Source organism: Lissotriton helveticus, chromosome 1_2 (assembly GCF_964261635.1).
Source record: "Lissotriton helveticus chromosome 1_2, aLisHel1.1, whole genome shotgun sequence".
In the NCBI taxonomy this organism is placed as follows: Eukaryota; Metazoa; Chordata; class Amphibia; order Caudata; family Salamandridae; genus Lissotriton; species Lissotriton helveticus.
Window position 1 is genome coordinate 279,776,055 of NC_136058.1, and position 18,504 is coordinate 279,794,558.

The 18,504-nt window shown below is 44.6% G+C and overlaps 1 protein-coding gene across 7 annotated transcripts in view; it reads right to left on the minus strand.

The window, feature by feature from the left end:
• ERI3 (ERI1 exoribonuclease family member 3) overlaps nt 1-18,504 on the minus strand; it is a 1,714,120-nt gene that overhangs the window by 1,107,874 nt on the left and 587,742 nt on the right. For all 7 annotated transcript variants that reach the window (XM_078671725.1, XM_078671720.1, XM_078671724.1 and 4 more), the window contains 2 exons: nt 16,448-16,507; nt 13,801-13,892 (listed from right to left, as the gene is read on the minus strand). In XM_078671725.1, coding sequence (XP_078527851.1) covers nt 13,801-13,892; nt 16,448-16,507 — 152 coding nt within the window. The remainder of the gene's footprint in view (nt 1-13,800; nt 13,893-16,447; nt 16,508-18,504) is intronic.

Below are 18,504 nucleotides of genomic sequence, written 5' to 3' on the forward strand. Positions count from 1 at the left end.
TCCTCCGTATTCTGCAATGGAATGGGGAAAATACATAGAGAAATACACACTTAATTTATATAAACTGTGTCGGGTTGATGTACACATGGAATAACATTATTATTCAATTTAAGAGACATTGTCGAAGGAGGAAAATCGGAAGGTTTGAGTAACTAACATTATAAGCATATTATGTGTCTAGCGGCAGGTTGTTCCCATATCGTATGTGCGTAGGGGATTGAAACTGTCGCCTGCATTATTTAATAACCAAGTTACGCGCTAGTTTACTAGGACACGCGCGTGTTGGGACTAGAGTCGAGATTGGAGTATTCGCGACCCTGTGTTGGAACTAGAGTCAAGATTGGAGTATTCGCGACCCTGTGTAGTTAAAGGGAGTTAAAAAGAGTAATCCTTAATCTCGGGATAGGGGCTTTCAATTGTATGTTCTGGAGTTCCATATTGGAGTGAGTCAGTCAAGCGCGTTTGGAGCAATACAGTGGACGATTTTAATATGGAGGCGTGCAATTGAGCATAAAAGTAAATCGTCCTACCTTTAGCCGGAGGTTCCCTTTCTTTCCTCGGAGTAATGCAGCTATTAAGCCCAGAGCTGTTTGGAAGAGCGATTACCTCATTAATTATCTCGCCGTCAAAGCGTCTTACCAGGGTTGTGTTTGCCGTGTTAATTCCTCCGCCATTACCCGCGTGTGGTTAGAATTCCGCCTTGTGCTGGCTCTGCCCCCGGAAGTGTCTGCTCCAAGGTACGATGTTATTTAAAGGGGCAGTATCCTATGGCAAGTTAGTTGTGTTTTTTTGTTAAAAAAAAAAAAAAAAACTTTATGCGTTGGCGAGTGGGAAGGCAAGAGGCTGGTTGTTGAAATATTATGGCTCACATTCTGAAGGGACGTTAAGAAACTTATTACCTTCTGAGTTGAACAATCTTATAGAGTAAAGAGAAGGCTTATTTGTATTCACAACGAAACTTAGGTTAGTTTAGGCGGTGAGATCAAATGCGGTGCTTGTGCTCTTAATGAATATTTTAGTTTACAAACTGATGCCAAGGTATAAAATCATTCAGCCCCTGTTCACAAGTCTTGAGGCGGTCTACCCACCTCTGCTCCTTTTCGAATAATATTTTTTCACATCTAGATGTTTTGTCCATGAGCATTTCGATGACTGTCCAACGCAGTTCATCACAGGAGTGGCCTGCTTCAGTGAAATGTGAGCAAAGTTTAGTCGTGTTCTTTTTTAATTTGATATTGCTCTTGTGTTCACCAATTCTAACTTTCACTTTGCGGCAATAGCTGCATTACTCCGAGGAAAAAAAGGGAACCTCCGGCTAAAGGTAGGACGATTTACTTTTATGCTCAATTGCACGCCTCCATATTAAAATCGTCCACTGTATTGCTCCAAACGCGCTTGACTGACTCACTCCAATATGGAACTCGAGAACATACAATTGAAAGCCCCTATCCCGAGATTAAGGATTACTCTTTTTAACTCCCTTTAACTACACAGGGTCGCGAATACTCCAATCTTGACTCTAGTTCCAACACAGGGTCGCGAATACTCCAATCTCGACTCTAGTCCCAACATGCGCGTGTCCTAGTAAACTAGCGCGTAACTTGGTTATTAAATAATGCAGGCGACAGTTTCAATCCCCTACGCACATACGATATGGGAACAACCTGCCGCTAGACACAGAATATGCTTATAATGTTAGTTACTCAAACCTTCCGATTTTCCTCCTTCGACAATGTCTCTTAAATTGAATAATAATTTTATTCCATGTGTACATCAACCCGACACAGTTTGTATAAATTAAGTGTGTATTTCTCTATGTATTTTCCCCATTCCATTGCAGAATACGGAGGAGCTATTTTTCTTGATATACTATCAGGAATCAACCCTAACAATACTGCACAAATGGTGTGAGTACGAAATTTTGTGTTTGTGAGTCCTGACTAAAGCTCTATAGACCCCTAGGGCCCAGAGAGCTGAAACATGTCGACGTTGTATATATAATACTGTTAGATCCAGTAACTCGATCTACTTAGTAGTACCTACCATTTTAAAGCTGATTTGGAAATCACGCCAATATTAAAAAATTTTGAAGGGTGATTTGCCAGATTTTTTTTTTTTTTAATTTTCTTCCTTTTTTTTGAGAATTTGTTTTCACACTTTCCTACTTTCACTTCTCTGGACACTGCACTTAAGACCAGAGGTGCCTCGGGTTGAGGCGGGCAAAACCACTACTTTGGAGTACCCAATGATAACTGCCGCAAACATCAATGCGGGGCGGATGAAATATATATACCGCACAAATACAACAGCATTGAGTTTTTTGAGGTTACTCCAAAAAATCCACTTTCTTACCAATGGTCAAGAGGTGTAACAAGTGTCTGTTTCTTTTTTGATTAATTATAAGCTTACCCAGGGGAACGAAACAGATGTCCCAATCCCGTATCCCTCCTTTTTGATTAATTACTCACTTCATTTATTGGCCAGCAGAGGGAGTAAAGTTTTATTCAAACAGTATTGTTAGATTTCAAGTTAGTGAGGCCCTTACCTGCTGAAGTCCAGAGTGTGGATTGGGCCTGTCTGTCTCCTAGTTGATTCTGAACAGGAGAAGCAGCTGCCCAGCCCCCACCCCCAGGCCAGCAGACCATTGGCTATTCAGCTACCGGGCAAGTCTGAGCCCTCCTCTCACACCTGCCCAGGCCCCTTACGGCCTTGCTGGGTGCACCCCAAATCATTCTCCTCCATCTTGTGAGTTACAGCCTACCTGTGAGTCCAGGAAGTGGTAAGGAGACAGACTAGTGCTGTCTCTTCCCAAGACAAAAAGTTGTGTAAAAAACGACTTTCACTTTCTGTTTTTACTGTCTTTGCCTGTGGTTGTTAGTTAAACATTTTAGTTTTAGCCTGCCTGTAACTGCATATTTGATCACATGTGTTGTGTTTTAAACTTGTGGCTTTCCCTGCTCATGATTGCCTCCATTTAGCATGTTGAATTGTGGGATTTGCAGTCCAACCTCTGTAGTTTGTCCTTCTCATTCCTTAGTGACAATTCTGTTTTCCCTCCAAATTTCTCCTTTGCTCTGTGCTAAGACCTGTATGTTAAAACAGTGCACTCCCAGCCACCATTTTGTGTTCACAAGCCAGTGAGACCAGACCCCCCTGCCAAGACACAGAACAGCTGCACGATTGCTATCCTAATACAGCTAACACCAGCACTAAAAACACACCTGCTACAAACCCACACAATACTGATCACGCTTCTACCAAACAAAGTCTCACTATCACCAAAGGCCACTCACTAAACGGTCTACTAATAAATGCTCGATCCCTCTCTAAAAACAAGCATCACATCTACGACTTTCTCACTGATGCAAAACCAGACATACTATTCATAACTGAATCATGGTTGGGAGAAGATATGGCTCCAGTCCTGCATGAAGCCATTCCACTAGGCTATCAAATAATCACCCAAAATCGTACAGCCAAAAAAGGAGGTGGTCTAGCTGTTGTATTCAGGCAAACAATACATATCACTAAAATTGACAACATCTCCATAAAGAATTGTGAGGCTCTTCTAACAAGATGCAATCCCACACCGTCTTCCTCCTGTAACTTCCTGCTCCTTTACAGACCTCCACCTAGCAAGGCAACATTCCTGGACGCACTTCTAAACACAGTTTCAAACCTGATAACCATACACTCCAACCTATGCGTTCTGGGTGACCTTAACATTTGGTTCGATAAACCAAATATGACCCATCCAAAAACTATAATCACCGGCCTAGAAGCATTGAACATGCATCAGATTGTCCACAATCGGACACACACCGCTGGACATATCCTAGATGTCATTTTTGCTAATACTGAACCAGTTACCTTTCAAACTATAACTCCAGTCACATGGTCAGACCACCACTTGCTTGCCTTCCAACATAAAACAACGCTAAGCGACTAACCTAAAACTACCTTACATCCATCCACCTATCGGCTGTGGAACAAACTCAATTTGGAACACTTGGAAACACAACTAACATGCAGTACAAATCTGGAAACCATAAATTCTGTTCAAAATCTATGAGAGTGGCTACAGGAAGCTTTTGACATCCTGATACCACTCAAAACCACACAACAGAACAAAAAAAAAAAGCGGCTTGGAGAAACATAGAAATAAAAGACATAAAACAACAAATTAGAAAGCTGCAACGTACCTGGCTCAAAACAAACGCCAAACAAGACAAACTTCACCTACAGAAAATTAACAGATTATACAAGTCTGCTATTAAAAAAAAAGCTAAGAAAAGGTACTATTCACACAGAATTCCAAAACGTTAAATGTGCAAATAAAGAATTCTATAAAATACTAAATGAATTTCGCAAACCAAATTGCCTAAAAGGAACTCATCCTGTTACTGAAGATTTCACAGACAAAGTGGCAGATCATTACACGGACAAAACAGACACGTTGGAATCGTACTTAAAACAGACAAAGCACCAGAACTAACCCTTGTACAAAACAACAATCCAAGAATGCTCTAATCAAGCCTCTCCGTTCCTTCCAACACATCTCACACTATGAATTTATGGACCTGGTCAAAGCAAGCAGGCCTGCCGGCAGCCCATCTGACCCCTGTCCGCCACAAACTTTCAAGACAATTCTTTTACCAACCTCTGCTGCCACTCCAGTAAGAAGAATCATCAACGATTCCTTAACTATTGGAATATTTCCAGAAGAACTCAAAAAGTCATACATACGCCCTTTACTGAAGAAAACAAACTTGGAACCGCTGAACCCTGACAACTACAGACCCATTACAAATTGACTTTTCCTGGGCAAACTGATAGAAAGAGCAGTGTTCGCCCAGATGTCGCAATTAATTGAAGAGAATTACATACTTTCAGACTTCCAAACAGGGCTCTGCCCGGGAGGAGGCACTGAATCTGCCCTCCTTGCCATCTGGGATGACCTAAAGAATACAGTTGACTGCAACGGGGTTGCTGCGCTACTCCTCTTGGACCGCTCAGCTGCCTTTGACACGGTTGACCATGAAACTCTGAAACAAAGACTATGAAGCCGGCATAGAGGGAACTGCTCTAGACTGGATCGAGTCCTACCTTCGAAACAGAACTAATGTCATCCATACCCCACCTTTCTCGTCCAAACCGTACTCCACAAAAGCAGGGGTCCCTCAAGGTTCTATCTCGCCCATGCTTTTCAACTTCTACATGAAGTTATTACCAGTACTGATCAATACATTTCACCTTACGTTCTATAACTATGCAGATGACACGCAAATACTCCTTCAACTGGAATGCCCCAAAGACATTGGAAAATCACAAATTTTCAGCTGTCTCAGAGCCGTGGATCAGTAGATGACCTGGAGCCATCTCAAATTGAATGCTTCAAAAACTGAAATACTCACGTGTGACGATTGGAAACATTACAACCCGCTTGCCGCATAGCCTGATGAACTGGGATCACTGCCTAAAGTATCGAAGGAAGTAAGAAACCTTGGAATGACCATGGACTCCAAGCTGTCGGTGAATGCCCAAGTGGATAAACTAGCAAGATCAAGCTTTGCTACTATAAAAACGCTGCAACGAATTTTCCCTCATTTGGGATTTTAACACAAGGTCCAAGCTACCGTCTCCCTTGTTCTGTCCAAACTCGATTACGCCAATAGCCTCTACCACGGATCACCTTTAATGACCATGAAAAGACTACAACGGATTCAGAACTCGGCTGCCAGACTACTCTTGCATATCAAACCGCGAGACCACATCTCCCCTGCCTTGAAAGCCCTACATTGGTTACCGGTTGCCAGAAGATCCACTTTCAAGCTGCTTTGTATCACCCACAAAGCAATACATGGAATGGGACCACTCTTCATCAGGAATAAAATCACCAAAACACATTCAACAAAGGAACCTCTGCTCTAAAGACGCATCTCGCCTCAAAATCCCACCATACAGGGAAAAAAACATGGGTAGCACATCCTTCTCTGTTCAAGCAGCCAAAATATTGGAACTCTTTACCCCCCAACATAAGGTCCACCGACAACCACCTTATCTTCAGAAAACTACTCAAGATTTGGCTCTTCCCCACATAAGCACCATACGCAAACAGAAATTTACAGCATATCCCTCTGTATACAACCATTTTTTTCACTATAGATATGTACCTATCTTTGTGTATTACTTTGTATGAACATGTAAAATAATTATGTTGTTGAGAGAAAAAAATAAGAAGAAGAATAAATAAAAATCATCTTTGGTCTACATGTACATACTTCCATTGTGCATCTATGTACCTTCCATGTACTTGGATCTGTGTGTCTATTACTTTTCTCCTGAAAAAGCATATCCATTGCACTACCCTATTTCTCATCCTGTGCCTCTATCAATATCTTTAGTCTACATATACTTACCTCCTTTATGTATCTATATACTTTCAATGTAATTATGGATCTATATATTTATCACTTTCTTCTATTTAGCATTTCCAATGCACTACACTATTTCTCAGCCTATACTTCGCTCAATATAACTTCTAGCCCAACCTTCTGACTCATCTCAAACTTCTTCTACTACTCCTTCCAATGCACTACCCTATCTCTCATCCTATACATCTATCAATATATCCTCTACTTCCACACTCTCATTTATCCCAAACCCCATACCACTACTATGATTGCCAAAATAACCCTTTCTAGACTCTCTGCTACTCTACCCTTCCTTGCATCATCTGACACCTCTTTTACTATACCGATCCTCTAAAACAAACCTTTCTAAACTCTTCCGTCTGAGTCCTCCCCCTCCAAAACTCCTTTTTACTCATTCAAAAGCCTCCTACTGCTAAGATCTATAAAAAATAAAAAAAATCCTTTACTCTTTTATCCCTCCACTATCCTTTTCAATCGAACTTAACAGACTAACATGTTCACTTCTCAAATTCCATATTAAATTATACTAATAAAATACCCAAATAACTGAATAACATATCCACTACTCAAAATACTTGATTTTTTTTTTTACTATACCAATTTTCAACAGTAATCTTTTATGGGTTCCGGAGTGGCATGCTACTCGCCAGAAAAGTGCTTCAACACCCATCAGGGGTAACAAGTGCTATAAGAATGCAAATCTTTCTTCCCCTTTTATCCCTCCGCTATCCTTCTCCCTCCAAGTAACTGACTAATATCCACCACTGAAATTACTTCATATTTCACCATATTAATTCACCACTAATCCTTTGTAGGCTTCCTGAATAGCGTGCGTAAACAAGCGCTATATAAATACAAACCTTTGTCCTCTATCCTTCTGCTATCATTCCAAATCCAATTAACTGACTGACCTATCCACCACTTAAAATATACTTGCATGTTTCACTATACTAATTCAACACTAATCCTCTATGGGTCGCGGAGTAGCGTGCTACTCACCGAAAAAGCGCTTCAACGCCTCGTCAGGGGTAGTAAGCGCTATAAAAATTCAATTACAATACAATACATGGGCACAATGAGGTTTTTATTTTCTTGCATAATCGCCATTCTATTGTTCCCTAGTTTTTTCTAGCTTTACGATCGGGAGATGCGGGCCTTGTCCGCGACACCCAGTATTCCTCCCTTTGAGTTGGGGGGGGTCTGAGCTGGGGGCCTACGGGTTCTTCGGCAGTGGAGTTTTGGGGATGTTGGGGGCAGTTCGGGGGGAGGGGTAGTGGAGGGGTTGGGGGGTTTCTGGTGGTGACTATGGGGGGTGGTTTTGTGCATTTGGTTTGATTTTTTTCTTTTTGAGACCGATTTCTACTCTTCTAGTGCTGGGAGGGCTGGGAGGTGGACGGGGTTGGGTCCTCGATGTATTGGGGCCTCTGAGGGGGAGGGTGCCTGCAGCAGTCGGGGGGAGGGGGGGTACTATTTTCTGATGGTTAATATTGCTTCTTGTAACATCAAGGGTCTGAACTCCTCACAGAAACGCCAAAAGGTCTGGAAGTATTTGTCGGATCACAAATTTGACGTGGTAGCTCTGCAAGAGACTCATCTTAAGAGGGCGGAGGTCTCTAGGTTACGCCACAGAAGCTATCCGATGATCTATACCTCCTCTGCCGCTTTGAAACACAATGGGGTGGCCTTACTCTTCCATGTCTCGGTGGCTTTTCAATTCAAGTCTCTTAAATCTGACAGGGAGGGGAGACTACTGTTGGTCAATGGTCGCTTGAGGGGCAGGCTTTGTACCTTTGTCTCACTGTACGCTCCGAACTCGGGGCAGTCTGCTTTCCTCTCACAGGCTCTTGACATGATGGGGGGTTTTGCTGAGGGAGATATTATCCTGTTGGGGGATTTAAACCTCACATGGCAGGGGTCTCTGGATAGTTCTAGCACCAACAGGGCTGCCACCAGCACCTTCCCACGTAGGATACAACAGAAAATCACTGATCTAGGGCTCGTAGATTCTTGGCGCTCACTCAATCCCACTACCAAAGACCATACACATTTTTCCCATGTTCATAGGACATATTCCAGAATTGATTATATTTGTATTAGTCAATCCCTGTTGGAGGCACTCCAGGCTGCTCAGATACTCCCGATTTCGGTGTCGGACCATAGCTTGATTGCTCTGGGCCTTCATTGGGCTGGAGCCTCTCCTCGATCGCCTCAGTGGTATTTTCCGCTGGCTCTGATCCGAGATCCGGAGGCCAAGGAGGATCTCAGAGCGGCCATTGCCGAATATTTTGTCCATAATGACCCACAAGATACCTCCCCCCAGATTACCTGGGATGCCTTTAAAGCGGTCATTCGGGGGAAATATATCCAGCTTAATTCGACTTTAAATAAACAGAAGGTGAAGGAAAGGGAGGCGCGAGAGAAAGAATTGGAGGCCGCAGAGCGAGCTCACAAAGCTAACCCAAACCGGGTTCTTCAGAGGCAATTTACTGCTCTCAGGGGCAAATTAAGGTCTATATATTCCAATCGGGAGGAGTTCACCTTACTAAAGATTCGCCAGCCCTCCTTTACTCAGGGCAATAAGGTGGGTTCCCATCTAGCACGCCAGCTTCGGGTGCAACGGGAGAAGGACTTTATCGGGGGATTTTAGATCGCCAGGGTCATCTCACACATTCTGACACTGCTAAAGCAGAAATATTCGGAGAGTTCTACAGTGAGCTTTACCAGGGCACCGATCCGGATACGGCGCGGCAACAGCAGTTTTTAGACACCCTTGATCTCCCGCAACTATTGCGGGCATCGGCTGCGGAGCTGGATGCCCCCATCACACAGGAGGAGGTTGGAAAGGCTATCTCGAGACTCAAATTGCATAAAGCGCCAAGTCCTGATGGCCTTCCGGCCCATTTTTACAGATGCTTCTCAACAGAGCTTATTTCCCACCTTACGGCTCTGTTCCAGGCCGTTGCTTCCGATGAGCAGGTCTCTGGATCCATGGCAGAATCGGTGATTTTGTTGATTCCCAAGCCCAGCAAGGATCGGCAACACTGCGGCTCCTGCAGACACATCGCACTTCTCAATTTAGACGCCAAGCTCTATTCCGCGATTTTGGCAGCGCGTTTGGAAACGCTGATGCCTGCCATAATCCATTCCAACCAGTCGGGTTTTATAAAAGGCAGACAAACGCACGATAATATCAGGCGCACAGTCCATCTGATCGAGAAGGCTACGAGTTTTCGGATTCCCGCAGTGTTGGTGGGCCTTGATGCGGAGAAGGCTTTCTATCGGGTGTACCGGGGCTTCCTTTTTTTAACTATGCGGAAATTCGGGTTCGGGGATCCTTTTATTAACATGGTGAAGGCCAATTATCACCATCCTACCTCCCGCGTGCTGGTTAACTGTTGTTCCTCCTCCCCCTTTGCCCTGAGCAGAGGCACTCGGCAGGGGTGCCCCCTCTCACCCCTCTCGTTTGCCCTGAGCATCAAGCCCCTTGCGTTTCGGTTTGGAGTCAATGCTGCGATCCGAGGCATCTTTTGGCGGGGTTGATCCGAGGCATCTTTTGGCGGGGTTGAACATAAGGCCTCCTTGTTCGCCGATGAAATCCTTCTCTCGCTTGAGAGCCCGGCACAGTCGCTGCGGGCGGTGCAGGATGAGCTGCGCTGTTTTGAGCAAAGTGGCCGTCTTTAATATAAACTACACAAAGACTTTCATTCTCAATCTCACTCTTTACCCAGCGGAGGTGCTCCGCCTAAAAACCATGACACCGTTCCAGTGGGCTAAACATTCCTTACTCTATTTGGGGGTGTACCTCACGGCTAAACTGGGCGATTTATATAAAGTGAATTACCCACCTCACATGGCCCAGCTCCAACAAGACTGCAAGCGGTGGTCGCCCCTTTACATCTCCTGGCTGGGACGCATTAATGCTATAAAAATGATGATTTTACCTAAATTTTTATATCTCTTTCAGGCGCTCCCTATTGACCTGGAAGGTAGTATGTTGCCGACCGTACCCACGCAGATCATCAAATTTATATGGCACGGGGATGGCAAGCCTACCGTATCTTGTCCTTTGACGTCGATGTGTTAAAGGGGTCTGGCTTTGCTTGATTTCACCCTATATTATCAGGCGGCCCAGTTGCGGGTGGCCGCTGAATGGTCGGTAAGGGAGTCTGAGAAGCATTGGCTCCACATGGACCGCGCCGTGGTGGGGCGTTATATATGGGATGTTTTGTGGAAGGCCAGAAAGGACCGTCCGTCCCCCTCCCCCCATGCTTATCTAAGTACTCCGACCCATACGACGTTGATCACCTGGGTAAAGGTTACCAGGAAGGCAGGTTGGACTTCTTTTCCCTCCCCGTACACGCCCATTCATTTCAACCCAGATTTTCCTCCGGCGCTTCGTGAGGGGGCATTTGATTGTTGGAGGAAAGGCGACTGCCTTAAAGTGGCTGACCTATTTCGAGATGGAGAGGTCCTGACCTTTGCTGAATGTAGGCAGGAATTTGCGCTACCGCAGAGTGAACAATATTGCTATTTGCAGCTTAAACATTAGGTCTTGGTTCCCCCTATTCGGGAGGCAGCCACTAGGGAGCATACAGAAATAGAGGAGTTTGTGGCCGTGAGAGGGGGTTCCATGAAGGGAGCTATCTTGACCATCTACAACCTGCTGCTCTGTACTGCACACCGCCCACAAGCATGTTACATGACCTTTTGGGAGCAGGTCTTGGGAAGGGACATTTCAGAGAGCGAGTGGTCTCGGGTCTGGAGAGACATTTCTAAGCATAATCGTTCATTGGCCCTTCGAGAAGCCCACTATAAACTCCTTCATGATTGGTACCTATACCCTACTAAGATCCGTTGTATCTTTTCTGACACCTGAGATATATGTTGGCGGGGGTGCGGTCTCCAGGAGGATTTCAGGCATGTATGGTGGGACTGTTCTAAGATTAGCTCCTTCTGGGAGGACATTCTTTCCCACATTAAAGACATTTTGGGCTACCCGATTCCGACCTCCATTGACTTTGCTCTCCTTGGCCTTCGGGACCCTCTGCTGATTAAGCAAACTAAGACTGACAAGGCGATCATGTGGACTTATCTGGGAGCGGCCCAACTCACCTTGGACGCTGCCTGGAAGAAGGCGGAGGCCCCGGCACTTTCGCTGTGTCATGCCCAATTATGGAGAATGGTATCCATGGAACGTCTGCCCGACATTTTCCAGACTGACTTTGAAGACTTTGTTCTCCGCTGGGGCCTCTGGTGTCCTATCTGTCCCGAGGTCTGCCCTCTGTGGTTTGTCCACCAACAGTGCGGACCATGCACCTGTTCCAGCTGTAGCGGCTTTTTCTTGCTGCATTCATTGGCCTCCGGAGATCCCCTGGCTGTACTGCTGACTGGCCCATGCACTGCCACTAGTTCCTATGTCAATGTCCAATACTGTCTCTGCTGCACTGTTTTCCTATTGTTTTCCTTATCATTTTGTCACCACCGGATTGGGGAGGGGGTGAGGGGAGTTTTGGTTTGTTTTGGGGGGGCTGTTGTATGTTTTTCAAACTAGCATCACACACTTTAGGCAGGGGTGTGGCTGACATGGGGATTATGCTAAGCTGAACCCATCATGGCTATCTGTGTTGCATCCCCGTTGGTTGTCCGCCCCCTGTTCCCTTGAGGTGATCATCCTTTGTATCTGGACTTGTTTGATGCTTAATAAAAAGGTAAATTTGAAAAAAAATTGTTTTTACCTAAGCGGCCCTTGCTGCCCCACCCCCAGTCAGATTAGCAGCAGCCGTTGCGGATGATGGATGCTTGATCTGACTGCCGGTAGCCTGTCTTGCATGCATCCTTTCTAAATGAAAGCCTGAAAGAGCAAGAGGAGATAAAGTACAACACGCTGGAGCAGAATACAGACATCCTTGTGACCGAGCTGATGGGTGAGGCTATACCTACCCAACATCTTGAACAGGCTGTGGAATTTGCATTGGCACCAGAGGATAAATCCAGCAATCACTAGTTCTGCTGGTTGCGATTAAAAATTGGAACCTCAAAGGGCCAGCAATGCTCTTTAGCAGACTTCTTTCATTCAAAAAATGTATACTGAAGGTAAGAAAACTGTCTTCTCTATGACCTAAGCAACCCTTGAGGCTATAAGGGTTTTCTCTTCTCTTGAGTAGTTTGAAGAAGGTCTAAGGTGGGAACACCTAGCTCAGTTATTCTATTATTTTAAACACAAAGGCCACAGTTGGGGGTGCACTTGCATGTAAAAGTACAAACTGTTGATCCAACTGAGTGTTCAGAGGCAACCAGACTGACCCAAATTCTGAACATACTAACAAAGAAACAGGGAAAGTCAGGACAGTGACCCCTCGGCTTACGGAACTAGCTATAGATAAACCATAATGACTGAAAGGGAAAATGTGTGAAATTCAAACTCTTCTCCTCTGGTACAGAACAAAAATGAGGAACGTCCTTTTTGGTCCTATATTTTTGACCTTGAGCAGATCACCATGTAAACCAGGGACACTCACAGTATTGTGAGGCGATTGAAATCAGGCAGCATCGAAGGAGAAGTTCAGTGATCAAGAAGATTAGTCAAGAACCTACTAATGGCTCATTTTCAAGTAGGAAATGGTACATTGGAAAGGACACGGCAGGCATTTTTTGCTTGGAAGATACTGGGTAGAGTGCATGGCCATACCAGCATGGGCCATATAAGGATTATTTGCAGACAGGTTCTTTTTCTCAGAAAACAGTACATATTTACCACAGAAAGTGTTTTATGGAAAACCACTTTGTGAAGAGTGGCAGTAGGCATTTTAAAGATCAAAAGGGCAGGAAAGGCAACCTGTCAAATGTCTTTGCCTCAAGCAATTGAGATGGTCACAACCTTTAACCAACAACACACCAAGCGAAATTCTACCACTTAAATTAGATAAAAAATATAAAATATATCGAATATGTGTTTGCAATGTTTAAGAAACATTTAGAGAAAGCCTTATTTAATGTAGGTGGTAGCCCAGCCTCGTTCACTCAAGCACACACACATGCATAGAAACACAGTGAGAATAGCGTCACAGACTGTGCTGTGAAACCTCTCAAGAAAGGCCAAATCAGCATATCTGACATCCATCTATCCCTTTGTGTCCGTCCTTCCAACTGATTTTGTTCACTAGTCTCTTCCTCTGATCTACACAACCTTTCCACAATTCTTCTGTCCCCATATCCTGCTGGAAAGACCACAAAATATACATATATATATGTGCAGAGTAGCGATTGTGATGAATAGCACATCAAACCCTGGAGAGTTTGTAGACTCTGCGCATTGCCTGGTGAAAGTGTAGAGTGAAGATTCATGGTGCTTCAGAATTGTACTCACATGAGTTTCAAGTCCCAGTCCCCGCAGGTAACGAAAATGGACTTGACGCTAGGATCGAGGAGGCCTTCTTTGCCCATCCACTCATCCACTCTCTGAAAGAAAAGAAGAGTCTGAAGCGGAGATACCACTACCAGCCATCATATAATCCACAATAGAGCTGCGATTCTGAAGAGCAGAGTTCACAATGATGAAGAGCCCCTTTACAGAGCATCATTACATGGTCACCCACAGCTCTGGACATCATATCATCCAACAAGATGAATTCCCAAGGAGGGCTATCAAACGAATCCAGAGTTTAGTGGATGCCAAACACAAGGGGTTGGTCTCATGAATAGTTGCAATAAACAGATAAAGAATGGTTGATCAGGGTACAGGATGTATGTGCTAGGAACCTAGGGCCAACACTGAATCAGAAACTCAAAGGCGGCATGCTAGAAACCTCAAATGATAAAAAAAAAGTGAAAGAGAAAATGCATAAACAGCGTGCAACAGCAGTAATCAAGTGTGCATGATAAGTTTACAAGTGAATACAAGAGACAGAAGCGAAGATCAAGTGTCGATGATATCAAAACGCAAACCTTGAATAAATGGTGATAAGACTTAACGTTGGAAACAAAAAACCCGGGCGCTTTAACAAATTTGATCATAGTGAGGGAGCCTGGGGTAAATTCTTCACTTGCCAGACTTGTTTTTCTTTTCTGCAAAAACTTAGAACACTTACAAATGTGTTTCACCACTGAAATAACAGCTATATAAAAGTATGCACATGTAAATATACAAAAGGGTACAGAGCCTAAGCATGTTAAGCCACAGTAAAGCGATGTGGCAGAAATCTGTGGTGCAAAAATTGGGGGGGGGGGGGCAGCTGAAAGTGATTGTTTGGGTACCAAGGAATTTGTTTGTCATCGTAGGGGGGACATGGTAAATTGATGGAATGGGATGCTGTGATCCCCCATTGCAGAGAGGGCTGCTTCCTCTGGCACTGAACAAGTCTTTTAGCTTGTTAGCCTGGCAGGGTTGCACTGCACTTGAGAGCGTGCTGACGGCTGGTGTTGTGTCTAAGACTTCTACCACTCACTAAGTAGACAGTCAGCTCTGGGATACAGGGGTGGCAAAGCAGGTTAAGGTGGAGATGAGTTTGCGCAGCGGGGATGGAATGAATTATGCACTATACATACATTTCACTGGAGAAGGGCAGCACAAGGGCTGCGCTCTCTGCAGGTAGTTCTTTCTCTACATCTCCTTCCTCCGCTCAGTCACAAAATCAAAACAGGATCCGCTGCTGAAGATCTGCAGCTTTCATGTCTGGCTAGTTCAGCTCATTGAGCGATGCCCAAAGACCTGCTCTACAATCAGATGCTGCTGAGATCACGAACCAAAAAGTGAATTAAAATACTAACATCACACAGAAAATTTTTTCTCCTTCTTTAAAGAGAACACTGCCAAATGAAATGACACGTTATGTTTTATGTTAGGAGTTTATAAAGGGCCTGGTTACTCCATTCGGAAGGTCCCCGCACTGGATTCCGACACTGAAGCCTCACGATCCTGCCCTCAACTCATTTATGTTTTTTAATTTGTTGAAAAAATCAGGTCTTCAGTTTTTCCCAAAACATAGCTGCTTCAGAGGGATCCTTTCTTAATTCCAAAGACGGCGAGTTCCAGAGCCATAGAGGCCAGAAAACTGAAGGAGCCCCCTCCCATGCGCGCTCTATCTTAGGGATCCCAGGTAGAGCGCTCCCTGAAGAGCTGAGGTACCTGTTGGGACGATAAGGTTTGATCAGAGGAAAAAGGCAGCGAGGGCCTTTCTGATTTAACATTTTAGTAGTAATCAAGAGAGCAGTCTAAAATGGCAGGATTTTTTCATCTTTTTTATCCTTCATTTCTTGTAGAAGAGTCAAACACAACGCACATAGGAATATCAAAACTACTTTTGAGAATATCTCAAGCAGGGCTGTTTACATAGTACATCTGTGCACAAAAAGATGCATGCGTGGCACTGCACATGTAACATGATGTGGGGCTGGGTGGGACCTTCTTTCTCACATAAGGTGGTGGACTGTACCGAGCGTGTGGTGCACCAGGCTGCTGCCCCATAACGTCACCACAGAGGTCAGCATGGCGCTGAGAAAACACCTACAATGACCAGATTTTAAGCTGAGCTGCGAAACCAGGTCATGCTGGAAAAGGCAAGGAAGAAGCCTTTAAAACATAACCACAAGGCTGAAACAACATAACATTACATTTCCAAGTACCGGTGTCTAGTTAGGGACCCACCTCGTGTTGGGGAGAGGAGTTAATCTAGGGGCAGGCCTCGAAAAACAAATGCTAGATAAGGAGTTATTCCTCGCCTACGGCAAGACAACTTTAGGCCACTCTCCTACTTATAGAGGGCACAAGGACACATGAAGACCAGTCGAAAAGGCTGACCCGTAGTACCTAGGGCAACTATATGGTGGGGTGATTGGGAGCCAGAAAGAGAAAATGGGGGCGATGGAGCAAAGGTCAGTCTAAGGTGCAATTAAAAGGAGTGAGACAGGTTCAACTGATTGAAATTCAACATGCATATAAATATCACCTATAATTTGATTACACATGGAAAGGAAACCATGGTCAAATCTCCTCAGCTGATAGTTTCATTACTCACTTCTAACACTTGATTTAGAGTTGGCTGCCCATCCACCATTTCCTGGATGATACCTGTGAGCTGTAAAAGATAACAAAAACAAAGAGAATCAAACTCAAGAACAAAATGTGGCACTAGTGAGTTAAAAAAAAATATATATATATATATATATATATAACTTCCTAAACAACATTCTAATATGGCAAACCAGGACACCACATTTATGAAGAAGAGGTTGTCCAGGTTACATGGGGTTGCCTGCAATAACCAGCTATAACCAGATGGTGACGACTCTATGGAAAAAGTAGAACTTTGAACTAGAAAAGATCAGAAGAGGAATGAATATTCAAGAGCTCGCAAGTAAACATCCGTGCCGGTCTCGTGTTCGAAATGCTCCCTTCGCACTGTAGTGTTGCATCATCGAAGTTTCATGTCCACAGGTAGTGGGCATGGCCGCTGGTGAGTAACAGCCCTGTGCCAATGCCTAGAAGTTCATTCTATCCAGCACCAGACATGACCATTCCTCACTCATGAATTTTTCGTAAATCTTTATTTTTTTTCCTCTAACTTTGGTTTGGACCTTGACATTTTTTCCATCTCTTGGCTGTAATGTTACACATGTAGCTCACCTTAAACATAGCCTTCCCGCTCAGTGACATTTCCAAAGGTGAAGCGGTGCCACCTTATGGTCCGTGTCACTGGGTGGTGAAGGAGCTTGGGTACAGCTTACAACAAGAGTGAACCCTCGTGCTGGCCAGCTGCTTCTACATGCCATACAAATAGAACAGAAGCATAGCGTCCGACCCATCATCCATACCATTCATACAGAACGACAGCATCCAAAAGCCTGCATAACACGTATAGGACAGTGCCAGAAGCACAGCCCGCAGCGGATGTGCAGGCTCGCAGTCCACTCAGCACACAGATGCACAGAGTAGGTCTTTTACCACACAAACAAAAGAACCACAGCATTGGGCCTCACACATTATTAAAGGGCAAAGTTACAGTCGAAATTGTTCCATATAAAACTGGTCTTGGAGATAAATACATAGAGTTCTAACGACTGGAAAATGTAAAATATCTCTAGCAAATCACATCTCTGTGGGGGGGGGGGGGGGAATAGAGAATTCATTGTAAAGCAGCCCGCACTCGGCGACTGAGCAATTGGAAGAGAAAGAAAATTAAGGCAAAATGCAAATGAAAGAAAAGTGAAATATCTGCTAACTCGAAGTAATGTAAGGGGATGCATAAGGTCTAGGAGCACATAAGCTCACATGATTATATGTAAACATTGCAACAAAACATAACAGCGAGCCAATGATCTCACATAAATGTGGTCATTTGTGACCACTGATTTATAAAGTAGGGCCACTTCTGCTTTGTGTAGTGACCCCCCCCTCCTCTTCTTTGGCACAGGCAGACACCTCAAAGACTCAGAAACAAACTTTATCCTCAGACTAAAAGAATCTCCTTTCCTCCTGCTCTGAATCGAAATGACGACCGGGGGAATATCTGGTGAAAAACGGATGATAAAGAGCCGGGAATGACGCCTTTGTCATGAAGACGTCTAAACATTATCCTGAGTTGAGCGTGAAACGGGGCCCTGGAGGAAGGCTCTGGCCAAGCGTGGGTAAAGGCACATCATGGCGGTGCTAGAGTCAAATTAATCTTAATCCATGCATAGGTTAAGGGCACTCTGCGGAAATGGCCAACCCTGAAAATGTCGCTTTGGGGAAGGACCTATATGAAGGTGGATGCGCCCCGCCGCCTCTGCACCCTGTACTCTGGGCTGTCTCTTCACTCGCAGACCTTCGTCTCCTATCTGCACCACGAGCCAATGTTTTCAATAACAAGGGACTCGAGGTAGCGGGGCATTAGCCAGTACCACCACGCCCAGAAGCTCGCCCTCAGACAGAACTATAATAAAAGCAAGCTCTGGTCAAGCCCGCGGTTTGGCTTTGAAAAGGAGTTTTTATGCTTTAGTAAAAAAAACGGAGGGCGAGTATGGTCAGCAGCAGTGCAAGCTTCTCTCTTACACAGAACCAGTACAAAAGAAAGGTCGCAGTGGGAAATGGTAC